Source organism: Brassica napus, chromosome C2, assembly GCF_020379485.1.
Source record: "Brassica napus cultivar Da-Ae chromosome C2, Da-Ae, whole genome shotgun sequence".
NCBI classification, from domain to species: domain Eukaryota; kingdom Viridiplantae; phylum Streptophyta; class Magnoliopsida; order Brassicales; family Brassicaceae; genus Brassica; species Brassica napus.
Window position 1 is genome coordinate 18,680,711 of NC_063445.1, and position 14,102 is coordinate 18,694,812.

General features: G+C 32.6%; 1 protein-coding gene across 1 annotated transcript; it reads right to left on the bottom strand.

Annotated features, from left to right (window-relative positions):
• Positions 1-1,664: 1,664 nt before the first annotated feature.
• On the bottom strand, positions 1,665-2,357 carry LOC106356122 (CLAVATA3/ESR (CLE)-related protein 12-like; the record flags this gene model as incomplete). Its single annotated transcript, XM_013795946.3, has 1 exon — positions 1,665-2,357. A coding segment is annotated over one exon (426 nt), but the record flags the coding sequence as incomplete, so codon positions are not given.
• Positions 2,358-14,102: the final 11,745 nt, after the last annotated feature.

Genomic DNA, 14,102 nt, shown 5'->3' on the forward strand with positions numbered 1-14,102 from the left:
TCCATGCTAAATTTCTCTTTAAAAGGTTTGAAATTTATTTCTCTCCAAATTAAAATTTCACAACTTCGAAACACAAATACTCATCATACTTCTAAATTTCAAAACACATAAATCAGAATAGATTTGGTTTACTATATTTCTGTTAACCATTAACTATTTAAATCTAATATTAAACTAACATTAAAACCAGTCTAATTTTTTTTTAACCATACCCTACAATAGTGACCCCACCTTTTTTTTCTTCCTCGTGTAAATCTTTCTCTGGTTTCACTTTTTCGTTGAAAATTTCGTTCCATAAAATTTTAAATGAATGTATTCCGTAATATCTCTTTGTGTTGTATCATAATCTTTCAAAAGGGAGAAGAATCTAAGTTTTTTAATTTGATCTTGTGATGCTTATGTAAACGATCATGAAAAAAATAGTTGGTAAAAATCTGGAAAATAAAGGGGTTGAAGAAGAAGACAGGTGGTTGGGTTAGTTTTTTTTTTTTGGGCTCTGAATGTTAATATCATAAATGAAGAGGGTTAAGGTTACATTGTTGCATCCTATACAAAAGATTTCTTGGCAAAAAAAGTAAAAACAAGAAATCAATAAAGTTAAGCAGCTAGCCTAAGTTTCAAAATAATAATAATAATAATAAAGTTAAGCAGCTTGTTGGAGGCTAATCCAAAACTAGATTAGCCAACATTCCATAAGTTTGCGGAACCTTCGCCTATTCTTCCTGGCGTGGATCATGTTTCAGGAACTGTTGTTTGGTTATGAAGCACATTATTTCTCTGTCTCTGTCTCCATATGCACGTTGGGTTAGTTTTTGATTTGGGCTTAGTTGGATTATGGTTTTGTTCGTTTTAGATTAGATAATTTAGTCGGTTTATCTTTAGTTTGCAAATTATCACAAATTAATTTGGTGCGTTTCAAAGTTGTGAAGTTTTATTTCGAGAAGAAATAAGTTTTGAATTTTTTTCAGATAAATTTAGCATACAATCCTAGTTTGATCCGCATTTGATGATATACGATATTTCTTTTGGCCAAATAGATTGTCAACCCTGTTATAAACAAGTTTTGCCAGATAAAAGCAACGAAAATCATAATAGAAAAAAACTTGCTGTCGACAGTTTTCGATCGTGTGAAACAAAAATTAGTACTTGCTTAACATATGTTTTAATTATACCACTAAGTTTTAGTTAATATTATACCATTAATAATTTTATATGCGGTACAGTAACGCATCTAGAATTTCTTTTGAGTTGTGAATTTTTGACGTGCCGTCGCAGCTACTGGTTGGCTAATCCCAAAGTCAAATTATTTAAAAATCCATCATTGTAGTGAACGACCATTTTGTTCATTTTAATTTTAAGTAATAGTAATCATTATACATGACAGTTAACATCATAATAAATCTTCAGTTTATAACATATTTTCACTAATAACTCTAGGAGTTGAATTTTGTTTCAACCCTTCTTAAACCTTCTTCACTTTAAAATGAAAATAGAATAAGAACAAAAAAAATAAAATCATTACTTCATTTGGACAATAATTCCATTTTTTCCTTCATCATAAAATAGAAAATAAAGTAAAGTTAAAACATTTTTATTCAAAATTCTATTTTAGAGTAAAAATGAAGTGGGGTAGAAGATATTCTAAAGTAACGAAACAAACCACGTAATAAAGATGTAAATTTCTTGAGTAAGTAAATATATTTACATATATAATCATCAAAATAAAAGCTAAACTAAAATACCCTTTGTGTACTATGATTTAAAGAAAAAACGTATCAAACCCAAGTTGTAAATCGTATTCGTATCTAAGAAAATGAAAAACTCTAATCTTTAAGTTTCCCCTTTCAGACAAAAAAAAGAGCTAGGTAAAGGTGTATCTTTGGCTTATATGTTACCACTCAAACCAAGCCCGTGCCATCGTCATTCATCAATTAATGGTGCAACGGATTAGGTCCGGAGGGAACACGGCGTTTCTCCACTCCGTAACGAGGATCTATCTCATCGCCGCCGTGTGCCTCGCCGGAACGAGGATGATGGTGGTTGTTCTTCCGGTGCTGGAAAGGTGAGAAGTCGTATGTGTGGGAGAGAGCTTTTCTGCTGACTAATCTATTAATGGTGTAGAGAGGGTGATCATGGTGCTTCGAAACCGACGGCTCCACCACATTTAGAAAGTAGAGACGGTGGAGGTTGAAGGAGTACAAGTGGTGGAGGAGGAGGAAGAAGAGAGAGGGACAAATAACAATAAAGAGAATCTGAGAGAATTTCAACGCCATGGAAGATGAGAGGAAGTAGAAGATGCTGGAGGAAATTTTGGCATAAGAAGAGGCTATTTTTTTTTTTTTTTTATAACCTGCCAAAAGAAATATTAATCAATATGAAAATGCCAAAGATAAGTTTTAATGTTTGTGTATGTATCTGAAAACAAAAGAAAGTGTCTTACGCATTTCTCAACAACAAAAACTGGACATTGGTTCATGATAGGAGATTTTAATGAAATCACGGGTCATAATGAGAAAGAATGGAGCATACAACGTACTGATAGTTCTTTCCTGCCTTTCAAGCAAATGCTTAGTGATTGTGGGATGCTAGAGTTTCTTTTCACAGGAGACATGCTCTCATGGGTAGGAAAGAGAGCCGGAAGAACAACCGTTCGATGTCGCTTAGACATAGCATTAGGAAATGCGGATTGAAGTTTCCTCACTCGAATGTGAAGTATATGAGGCTATGGGGATCAGATCATCGTCCGATTCTCGCGGATATACTGACAAAGTCAGTGCGGAGATAAAAAAAATTCAAGTTTGATAAAAGATGGCTGGATAATGAGGAGGTAAGGCAAGTCATTCTTGAGGGATGGAAATCACCTGATCTCCCTCCCTATGCAACTATTATGGAACATATTTCGCCGGAAAGCCTTAAGTGAATGGAGGAGACAAAATAATGGGAACTCAGCAAAATTAGTGGAGGAGCTCAAAGAAAAAGTGGAAGGTCTGTACGCAGATGATAATGCCACAACTGAGGAGATTGCAGCAGCGTTGAAGGAACTATCTGATGCTCTTAAGGCAGAGGAAATGTTTTGGAAACAGAAGAGTCGTATGTTTTGGCTAAGAGAAGGGGACATGAATACGATTTTTTTTCATGCCTTAACTAAGCAAAGAAGAGCAAGGAATAAAATCACGCAGCTGATCGATGCAAATGAAAATGTAGTTGAGGATGAAGAAGGACTAGTAGCCATTGCTACTAGCTATTTTCGGCATATCTTTGAATCATCTAACCCAGAGGACATCGAAGAGGCACTAGCTCAGGTCCCTACAACGATAACTGGGGCAATGAATGATAATCTTACAGCCCCGGTCTCTGAATGGGTGGTCAAACTAGCACTCTTTGCTATGCATCCAGAGAAGGCTCCAATGCCAGATGGGATGACTGCGCTTTTTTACCAGAAATTTTGGGATATTGTAAAGGAGGATTTAACTCTTATGGTTAATAAATTCCTTTTTGAGGGGTCTGTGGTGGCTAGCCTGAATGATACAAATATATGCCTCATCCCAAAGACAACAAAGCCAAATGAAATGGCTCAGTTCAGACCCATTAGCTTGTGTAATGTCAGCTACAAGATAATCTCTATGGTCTTATGCCAGAGATTAAAGAAATTCCTTCCAGGCTTGATATCGGAAACTCAGTCAGCTTTCGTTGCTAGAAGAAAGATCTCAGACAACGTAATGATCGCTCAAGAGATGTTCCACACTCTGAGAACTAAGCCGAGCGAAAGAAATAAAAGGATGGCCATCAAAACAGACATGAGTTAAACATATGATAGGATGGAATGGTCGTTTATTGAAGCTGTTATGCGCAAAATGGGGTTCTCAGAAATTTGGATCACCTGGATAATGCGATGTATTACGTCTGTGTCATATAAGGTACTCATGAATGGACAGCCACGAGGAAACATTGTTCCAGGAAGAGGCTTACGCCAAGGAGATCCTTTGTCTCCTTTTATTTTTATTCTATGCACGGAAGCGCTCGTTAGCCTTCTCAATCATGCAGAGAATCAAGGGAAGATAACGGGGATGCGCGTCACCCGCACGTGTCCTTCGGTATCTCACCTTCTCTTTGTTGATGATAGCCTTTTCTTCTGTAAGGCGGAGCCCTGTGAATGTGAAGAAGTAATGAAAGTAGTCAGGAAATATGGTAAAGCATCAGGTCAATGCATCAACTTTCATAAATCATCCTTGCTCTTTGGTAAGCGGATCAATGCAGCCACTAGACAAGAGATTAAAGATGCACTGGGAATACAAAATGAAGGCGGAATGGAAACCTACTTAGGTATCCTAGAGGACATAAGTGGCTCCAAGTGTAAGCTGTTTGCATTTCTAAAGGATAAATTGATGCATAAAGTGAATGGATGGACAAGCAGATGGCTCTTAAAAGGAGGAAAGGAAGTGCTAATTAAATTCATCCAGCTCGTTCTCCCGACATACGTTATGTCTACTTTCCTGCTCCCATTGGAGATATCTAAAAATCTAGCAAGTGCCATTGCTCAATTCTTGTGGAGTTCGAATCCACCAAAAAGAGGATTACACTGGGCAAAATGGGAGAAAGTCTGTTTACCGAGAGAGGAGGGTGGGATAGGTTTCCTTATGATTCATGAGTTCAATCTGGCACTTTTGGCAAAACAACTATGGAGGCTAGTTCAATTTCCTGATTCTTTGGTGGCCAGGATCTTGAGAGGAAGATATTACCGATTGAGCTCTCCACTGAGAGTAAACTCGACCAGTAGCCCATCATATGTGTGAACTAGTATTTCTGCTGCAAGGAAACTGCTACTACTGGGTATCAGGTAGAAGATCCATTCAGGCTATGAAGTCAAGGTATGGGAGGATCTGTGGATCCCAACGACCCCTGCGAGACCAGCCATTCCTATAGGTCCTGTTATGCATCCTAATATGAGAGTCAACGATCTTATTAATCAGGTATCGGTGGATTGGGATGTTAATCTCTTGGGACAATATGTCAATCCTGATGATATACTACTTATAAGAAGTTTGGCCGTAAGCTCAACTCATCGTCGTGATACATTCTGCTGGAACTACACAAAGAATGGACAATACACAGTTAAATCTGGTTACTGGGTGGCTCAGAATTTATTAACGACATAGGATGAAAAGGAAGTTTTGGAGCCAAGTATCACTAAGCTTCAAGCCTTTGCTTGGAAATTAAAGGCGCCTAAGAAGATATGTCATCTTATATGGCAATTGTTAACTGGTCATGTGGCAGTAACAAAGAACTTAGCAAGACGCAATATGAGGTGTGATAACTACTGCCCAAGATGCGGAGAACCTGAAGAATCAGTAACCCATGCCGTCTTTGAATGTCCACCAGCTCTGCAGGCCTGGTCATTATCATCAACTCCAACAAGTCCAAATTTGTTCCCAATATCAAGCGTCTACACAAACATGGATTACCTATTCTGGACGAAAAACGGCATCATTGAGCCAGAACAAGACATGGATCGTTATCCCTGGATAATCTGGTATATCTGGAAGGCTAGGAATGACAAACTTTTCAGGGGGATAGACAGAGACCCATTAGAGCTGGTTAGATATGCATTAGGTGAATGCCAAGCCTAGTTTGATGCGAATGAAGTGCCACAACCAGTGATACAGGAAAACAATACTGAGGAACCCCAAGTCTTAAGCATGGGTAATATTTGCTTGTTAGATGGATCTTGGACATCTGCTGCTGGATGTGGATGGGTTTGGATGGACAGTGGGGGAACATACAGCTTATGGGGACCAGAAATATCACTCGACACGAATCAGCCCTGCATTCGGAACTAGAAGCACTGCGATGGGCAATAGAGAATATGCTTCAACACTCGACATGTCAGAGCTTTGGGACAGACTATAAGGACGTGATCGCAATGATAAAGGAACCTCATGCTTGGTCAAGCTTTGCGACGGAATTGGAGAGGATAAAGACGCTTCAAATATGCTTCCCGCATCACTCATGTACCAAGAGCGCGCAATCAGATTTCAGATTTTTTAGCTAAAACTGTAAGATCCTTCCATACGGAGTTACTTTTTATTGGTTGTTCTATTCCGGTCTGGTTACCCAAGCCACCTTTAGCTTGAGTAATAGAATGGTCTTTCGATGTTAAAAAAAAAAAAAAAAACAAAACAAAACAAAAGAAAGTTTTGCTGGACGGTTTGGAAAACAATACGGTAAGAGCTCACCTATATATAGATATATTCATGTTTTTTTTTTGAATATTATATTCATGTATATTATATAGTTGACAGAATGTAAAGTTTAAGAGATGTCTAACGGAGTGGGATTTTGTCTTTTCAACGCAGAATACTTTGTCATGTGTGCTCTGTTTTCATAAAAGTGGGGCACAATCAAGTGACCGATCCTTTTAGCTTTGGTGGTAGTCCGTGTTTAATTTTCTTTTTGTAGAAGAAAGTTTGATAATCCTAAGAACGGATTTTTTTTGCTATCTTTTACTAGATCTATGTTCAATCCAATAAAACTCTATGAATGGATTAGTTTTGGTAATAGCGTATAAACTCTATGAATGTTATTTTTTAGAAGCTGCAATGTATATTGTTTAGAAACTATTTAAAAACTAAAGTACAAAAAAATATCTTTTATATTGTTTAGATTTTATGCTTTTTGGTATAAAACCAAATAATATTTTATTTTAATAGTGTCGATAGTTTTAAAGGTAATGTGTGCTTGTATTTTTTTTTTTTTGGAACTGTAATGTGTGCTTGTATTTATATGTTCAAATTTTATATGTACATGTAATTAATCATACAATCTTGTTATTTTTGTTTTTGTGTCACCAGTCTAATTTAAACACGATAATATGAATGACTTGTGCAAACAATGTTGGAAAAAAGTATTTGAAAATATACACAAAAACATATAAAGTCAATTAAATTTATAAACTTAAAATCATAATCATGAGAATGAATATTCACGAAACTAGTACGCACATAAACATAATCCACATTGATCAATTATTGATATACAAAAGTAAAACCATAACTGTGGAGAATTAAACCGTGTAAAGAAAATAAAACTGATGCATCGAGGTTTCTTAGAATTCAAGGAATGAAAAAGAGGTATGATTACAACTTAGCAATTATGGAAAAAATCTTTGGAGCAATGAAATCTTTGATTACAAAGTTGTGTAATCGATGGTATTGTATTTCCAGGAGAGGATTGCAATCATTCATATTGTATTTATAGGTTTAATTATAGTCGACGTGAGAACAGACTAATTATCCCCTGAGTATACATGTGCTCTTGAAAATTAAGATATAGCGTCGTGGACTTTTAATGAAACCACCCATATATGACTTTCTTTAATAGTTTTCCAATGATAAATTTTAGGGAGATTTACCAAATATGACTCAAAACTTGATTTTGATTACAAAAGTATACTCAAACTTGAATCAAATTCAAAAGTAACCTAAAAACTTTGTGAAATTACAGTCAGTCCCTTGTGACCAAACAAAAAACAGAACTCATTTTTACGAATATATCCTCGCTAAGTCTTCTGAGTCTTGTGAGATTCTGTTAAGTCTTCTGGACGACGTCTACGAAAATCGTCTGGTATAGTTGATCTTAAAAATAATTTATAAATATTTTAAAAAATATTTTAATAAGCGAAAAATTAAAATCATGTAATTATAAACAGTTTTAAGTGATATAAACTAAGATATAATAAAATTGAATTGTTTTCAACATAGATGAGTGAAAGTAGTGAATAATGATATTCTTTGGTCTAGGGTTTGGCAACATATGTTGTAGTATTGTATGTATTCTTAGGGTTAGATTTTGGAAAGCTTAAATGTTTTTTTGAAAAATTAAATTTTTATCTACATGTGATTATTTCTGTGTATAGTAAATACTTTTTAAGTTTAATTTGATTTTATGAAGTGTTTAGTTAGTTTATTTAGTTTAGGGGTTATGTTTAGGGTCTAGACGACTAACATGTAAGTCGACTGAGAAGTCTTCTAACTCCCGCTAAAAATATTTTAGTTTCCCGTTAAAAATATTGAAGTCTTCTGGGCGACTTACAAGTAAGTCGTCTAGTAAGTCTTCTGATCGAAAATATTTAAGGTTATTGGAATTTTTGTCTCTATATATAAAAAAATATTTACACATTCTCTCTCCTCCTCTCAAATAGCTGCAACAAAAATGGTATGTTCCTCATTCTAAAACTCTCCAACCTCTCTCTAATCTCTTTGAACTTATAAACACCAAACTTTATATCAATTTATTATTTTTGTCTCATGACTTTCTCACTAGTTTATCTTGTTTTGCATGTTTTTCATCACATGGTTCTCATCTTCCACTCATTTAAAGGTATATTTATTAATTTTAGATATGTATTTTTGTGTGTTCTATAAAGGTAGATTTATATAATATACCACTCATTTTTTCTGTTTTTAAGTCATTTGAACGTTTTGGAGATACAGGTTTTTCAGATCAGGATTTGGATGTGCAGGTTTTTCAGATCTGAAAGACTTCTGGGCTAGAAGACTTCCAGACGACTTCCAGGAAGTCTTCCAGTAGACTTCCAAGAAGTCTTCTCACGGAGTCTTCTCCCATGTCTCCCTTTCATAATAGATCTGAGCGTTTTGGTAAGTTCTTATGTTGATTTTTCTTCATTTGGTAACCTCCTGTTGCATAAAATTCATACTTTTTCCCAAACTAAAACTCTCCAAACCCACTATAATCTCTTTGAGTTGAAAACAGTAAACTTTTATGAATTTTTCATTTTTGTCTCATGTCTTTTTCACTAATCTATATTTTTGTTGCAGGTTTTAATCAGATGGTTCTCATCTTCCACTTGGATATGTACTTTGTGTGTTCTATAAAAGTATGTATATCTAATTTTCCACTCATTTTCTCTGTTTTTAAGTTATTTGAACGTTTTTTGATATGATATGCAGGTTTTACAGATCTGGATTTGATATACATGTTTTTCAGATATGGATCAGACTTTGGAAGACCTATGGGAAGTCTTCTCGGAAGTCTTCTAAAATATAACGCGCTAGAAGACTTCCAGGAAGTCTTCCAGATGACTTCCAGGAAGTCTTCTGACGGGTCGTCTTCCATATCAAGTGGAGTCTAAGCTTGTCTTTGTAGAGGAATAATCTATAATAGTTTTGTTTGTTGTCTGTTTTGTGATTTGCATGTGTACTCCTTTAGTTATGATTTTTTTTTTGTAAATTTGAAGAGATAATAATGAAAAAGTTTAGTAAATATGTTCATTTTCCACTACATTATCTTGCCAAAATTACTTGACATAATTGAAGTTGTTGATACAACTTCAATAGCAAAACACAATAACAGAAAAAAACTAATCAAATTTATTACAATTAAGGGAGAAGAATTCTCAAGAAAACTTAGTCAAATTCACAAAAGATAAAACATTACATAAGTTCAAAGCTATAACATAAATAAAAAGTATATCTTATGATCTGAGAAGACACATTAAACCATGTTACTTGATATTCTTGAAGTTACTTAACACTTTTGAAAATTAAATAAACATATCTTAAAGTTACTTAACAAATTTACAAAAACTAACGTAGAAGACTTCCACGAAAGTCTTTTCAATTAGCTAGAAACTTTACAAAGCGTGAATATTGGTAACCTTATAAATATCACCAATTAAGTTATAAATTTCATTCAGTAGCTCCAATATTGACTAATATACATGAATTAACAAAAAAAAATTAAAAAGTCTTTATAGTTTTAAAGAAAATGAAAGTTTATTAAATATTGACGCAGACGACTTCCACTGAGGTTGTCTAGGTATAACAAAATATTGATTTTTTAATTTTCTACTAGACGACTTACAAGTAAGTCGTCGAGGAAAAGTCAAATTTCTGACACAATCCGGTCAAATGCAAAACTAACCCGTTTACCTTAGACGACTTGCATGGAAGCCGTCTCGATTTTTTTTTAACAAACAAAGATGGACGACTTCCATGTAAGTCATCTAGAAAAACACATTTAAAAGTCAATTGCAAAATTAACCTCTGCATTGACCAAAAGACTTCCATGTAAGTCGTCTACAGCCAGACGACTTACTCGGAAGTCGTCTGGATGAACAGATCTGGAAAAAAAACTAATTTCATAGTTTCAACTAATGAGATAACTTGTTTAGCACACAAAAGTCTTCTCCAAGCACCCATAATTTCAAACAAAAATGACTCACCAAGAATCGTAAGCTTCAATGGCTCTATGAACCATAAAATTTTTAGAATCAAAATCTCGGATTTTTTTTTGGATGAATATGAAGAGAAAGTAAAGAGATGTTGTTTTTGGTTCATAAGAATTGAGAAAGAAATAGTGTAAATCAATTTTTAGGTGCATTAAGAGCTTCAAATTGGTTGTTCATGGTGGTTGGTGTATTGATGGCAATGACAATATTGTGAATACTTGAAGAAGATGAGGGTGATAGAGTAAAATATGCGTTTTCAAAAAAAAAAAATGATGGTATTTTCGTGAATAATCTGAACTTTGGGGTTGAAAGAGGCAAATCAAAGTTCCAAAAAAAAACATGAGTTAGTTTTGTGTTTGACTTCGAGTTTTGAGTCATATTTACAAAAAAAAAACCCTAAATTTTATGTATTAAACGGTTGACTATAAATCTTTCATATATTTAAGCTGTTAACAAATTTTTCTTGTCGCGCATATATCATTAATTAGTATTAAAATCTACTACACTAAATCACTAGTTTTAAAAACGATCTATACATTACATTATGGTGGCTGTCTGGTTAGACATTTGTCATGGTGGCTACGAGATTAAAGATTCATACTAGAGTTTAGGGTGTGATTCCAAAGGTTTCCGTTGTAATTTCGATAATGAACGTCTTAAAGGTAAATTCGTTTCAGACATTTACTTAAATTTTCTTATTTGACTTGGATTGTGAATCTCTCATAGTGAAGAAGGAAAAACTTGACGAGATTGTAAATTTGATTAAAGGTCTTCCAATGCACGATAGGCTCTTGAGTGGATTGGGGAACTGGTGGTAATGTGCAATTCCAAACCAGCCTTTTAACTGTTTATATTTCTCTTGCACTAACGTTTAATGCTCGAACTATGATTGCACTAGTAAAAAAAGGATCATCAAAATCCTCTATATATTATTTGACTTCTTTTTGTAGCCACATGTCATCACTAGAATGATTCTTAGAATCATTAGAGAAATATGTTGGTCCATCTAATTATATAATAAACTTTTTATTAAATTAACAATAAATTCATCATTAATGTATCATTAATGTATTTTATTATTTCGTTAAATAAAATTTACGGAATTGCCTAATTTGGCTAAAGTATATATGGCAATTAATGATTTTGAATAATAAAATTTGATAAAAAATAGTGTATCTTCTATCATATTTGTTTAATTTTAAGCTATTAAATAAATTATACAACCACAATAACCATATAATAAAAATTTGTATATGTTATATTTTGAATTTTTACAAACAGCTACAAATTACTAAAACTGTTAAAAGTTTCACATTCAAATTTTATGATCTATGGTTTAAAATTTTTGTTATGACAAAATACAAATGATTACAAAAATTATATAAGTAAAAAGTCTAATTTAATTAATTAATAAGATTAATATATATATCGTTTTAAATTAAACTATGAACCATATAAAATACAATATTTTAGTTTCAAAATTTACTTTGAACAATTTTTTTGATAAAAGTTTTGAACGATCATTGACAACTTATTTTTTAAAAAATTATAAATTACTACAACTATTAATCCCACAATGAAAATTTTGTTATCAGTAATTTAAATTTTTTTCTATAAAAGATACTAATGATCAAAAAACTATATGAGTAGAAATCATCATTTAATAGAAATTAATATTAAAAATATACTAAAATATATTATCTATGTTAGTATCATTTAAATTTAATAACATATCCTATCAAATAAAAAAAATTTGGATTAATACAATTGATTTATATGTTCACACCAATTTAATTATATTTTTAATAGTTACTGACTTTTAATTATTTAATATATATTTATTATTTTATAATATGTAAAAATATTTAATACATAAAATTATTTATATATATATAATGTTGATCCCGCGCAAGGCGCGGGTCTTAACCTAGTATTTTCTTATATTGGGGAAAAGTGTGCAGTCCAAATTCCAAATTTGCCTATATGCACATAACAAACCAAAAAATAAACAATATAACCATAGCCTTCGTTAGGCTATGATATTTATATATTAATTTCTATTTTGCCCTTTCTCACTTTCACCTTTTCTTTTTAATTGAATTTATAAGTTTAAAAAAAAACTATTTTGAATTTTGTAAATACTTATAAAAACATATATATATTTTTCTATATAAAAAATTTTGAATTTTTTAAAACTAACATATATTGATAACTTGAATATGTACGGTTATAATAAGAAATAAGATTTTGTTCTATTCTATTTACGAACCTATAATAGAATTATTATTATACAATCTCTCTTTCTTTCATCTCTCACTCTATCTCTCTTCCCAATCTCCATCTCTATATCCTTCCATTCTTTCCTCTGGATAAGTATTTTTTTTCTTCTTTTTCTTTCTTTTTGTGTATCTATATATCTCTCTCTAACATGTAATATTGAAAAATGTGTTATTGTATTCTATTCTATTTAAAAACATAGAATAAAATTTTAACTATACATTCTCTCTTTCTCTCCCTCCCCTTCTCGCTCTCCTTCCCTCCCTCCCTCTCTGCATCCCTCTTCCCTCTCTCACTTTTTTTCCTTATACGTCCATATAATTATATATATAGCCACAATCAATAAAATAGTAATTTTTTTCATCATCCCATCTTCGTTTTCGTACTTTTATTTCTATTTGTAATTCTCATTTTTTTTCATATTTTTATATATACGCCATACTTTTTATATATGCCATATTAATCTCCATCTTCAATTATTTTTATCTCATTTTACTTTTCTTCTTTTCTTCCCTATATATGTTTACATACTATACTATTTAGTCATAAAATATAAAATAATACATTTTATTATTTAGAATATATCAGTCAAATATATTCTTTTATGTAATTTAATATACACTAAACATCATTCCTATGAATAAATATGTTCTTTCATATTGTTTACTACTTGAACTGCATTGAGCCCTATAAATAAATAATACTAATAGATCAAATTATTATGTATTATAACATATATAGTAAAAACGATCTATTATGTATCGAAAATATAAATAGAATAGTATATGATTATAGTGTGTGATATACACACGCCCACTCGCCGTAAATGACTGTAATGTCTATTTATGTGGCATAATGACACATTTTCCAAAGTATAGCTATATTCTTCATTTTTTCTCTGTTATGGTTATACATCATTTTTTCGTGGTTAAATGCCACGAAATTATAGTCATGGTTAAATGCCACGAAATTATAGTCACGCATTACACATGGTCAAATAAAAAAATTAAACTGGAAATTAAAAAAAAAATGATATGGAAAAACATATAATAATACATTGCAAATGAATACAGTTTGAAACTTAAACTCAAAAGGATGATTGTTTTTATTATAAAAATGACTTAAAATTTGGAATACCTTATTGAATTTTTTATATACAGAGTAAGATATAGATGCCCTGTTAAAAAAAATATAGAATGCCATTGAAAAATCTCATTCACATCATGCGATTTTCCTCTCAGCCACGATTCTCGAGAAAGGTCCTTACCTAGTTTGTTTTGACTTTCCCCACCTGTAAAATCCGCAGGTCAAAGCCCTCCCATTGGTTAGAACCTCTGCTATTCCCCTGTAAATTCAAATTGTTTCTACTTCTGGAAGTAACTTCTGGAAGTAAAATCTGGATATTCGCAAGTACTGATCTATTATTCCCGGGTTCTTCCGCTGACCTAGGTCGGAGGGACCGCCGTTCTGCCTGTTCCGACACTGCCTGGCCCTAGCTCCGACGTCGGAGTTAGTACCTGAATGAATATCACTTCAAGCTGAGCTCATCTCCTCAGAGTTCCGGAGATACAACAATGGA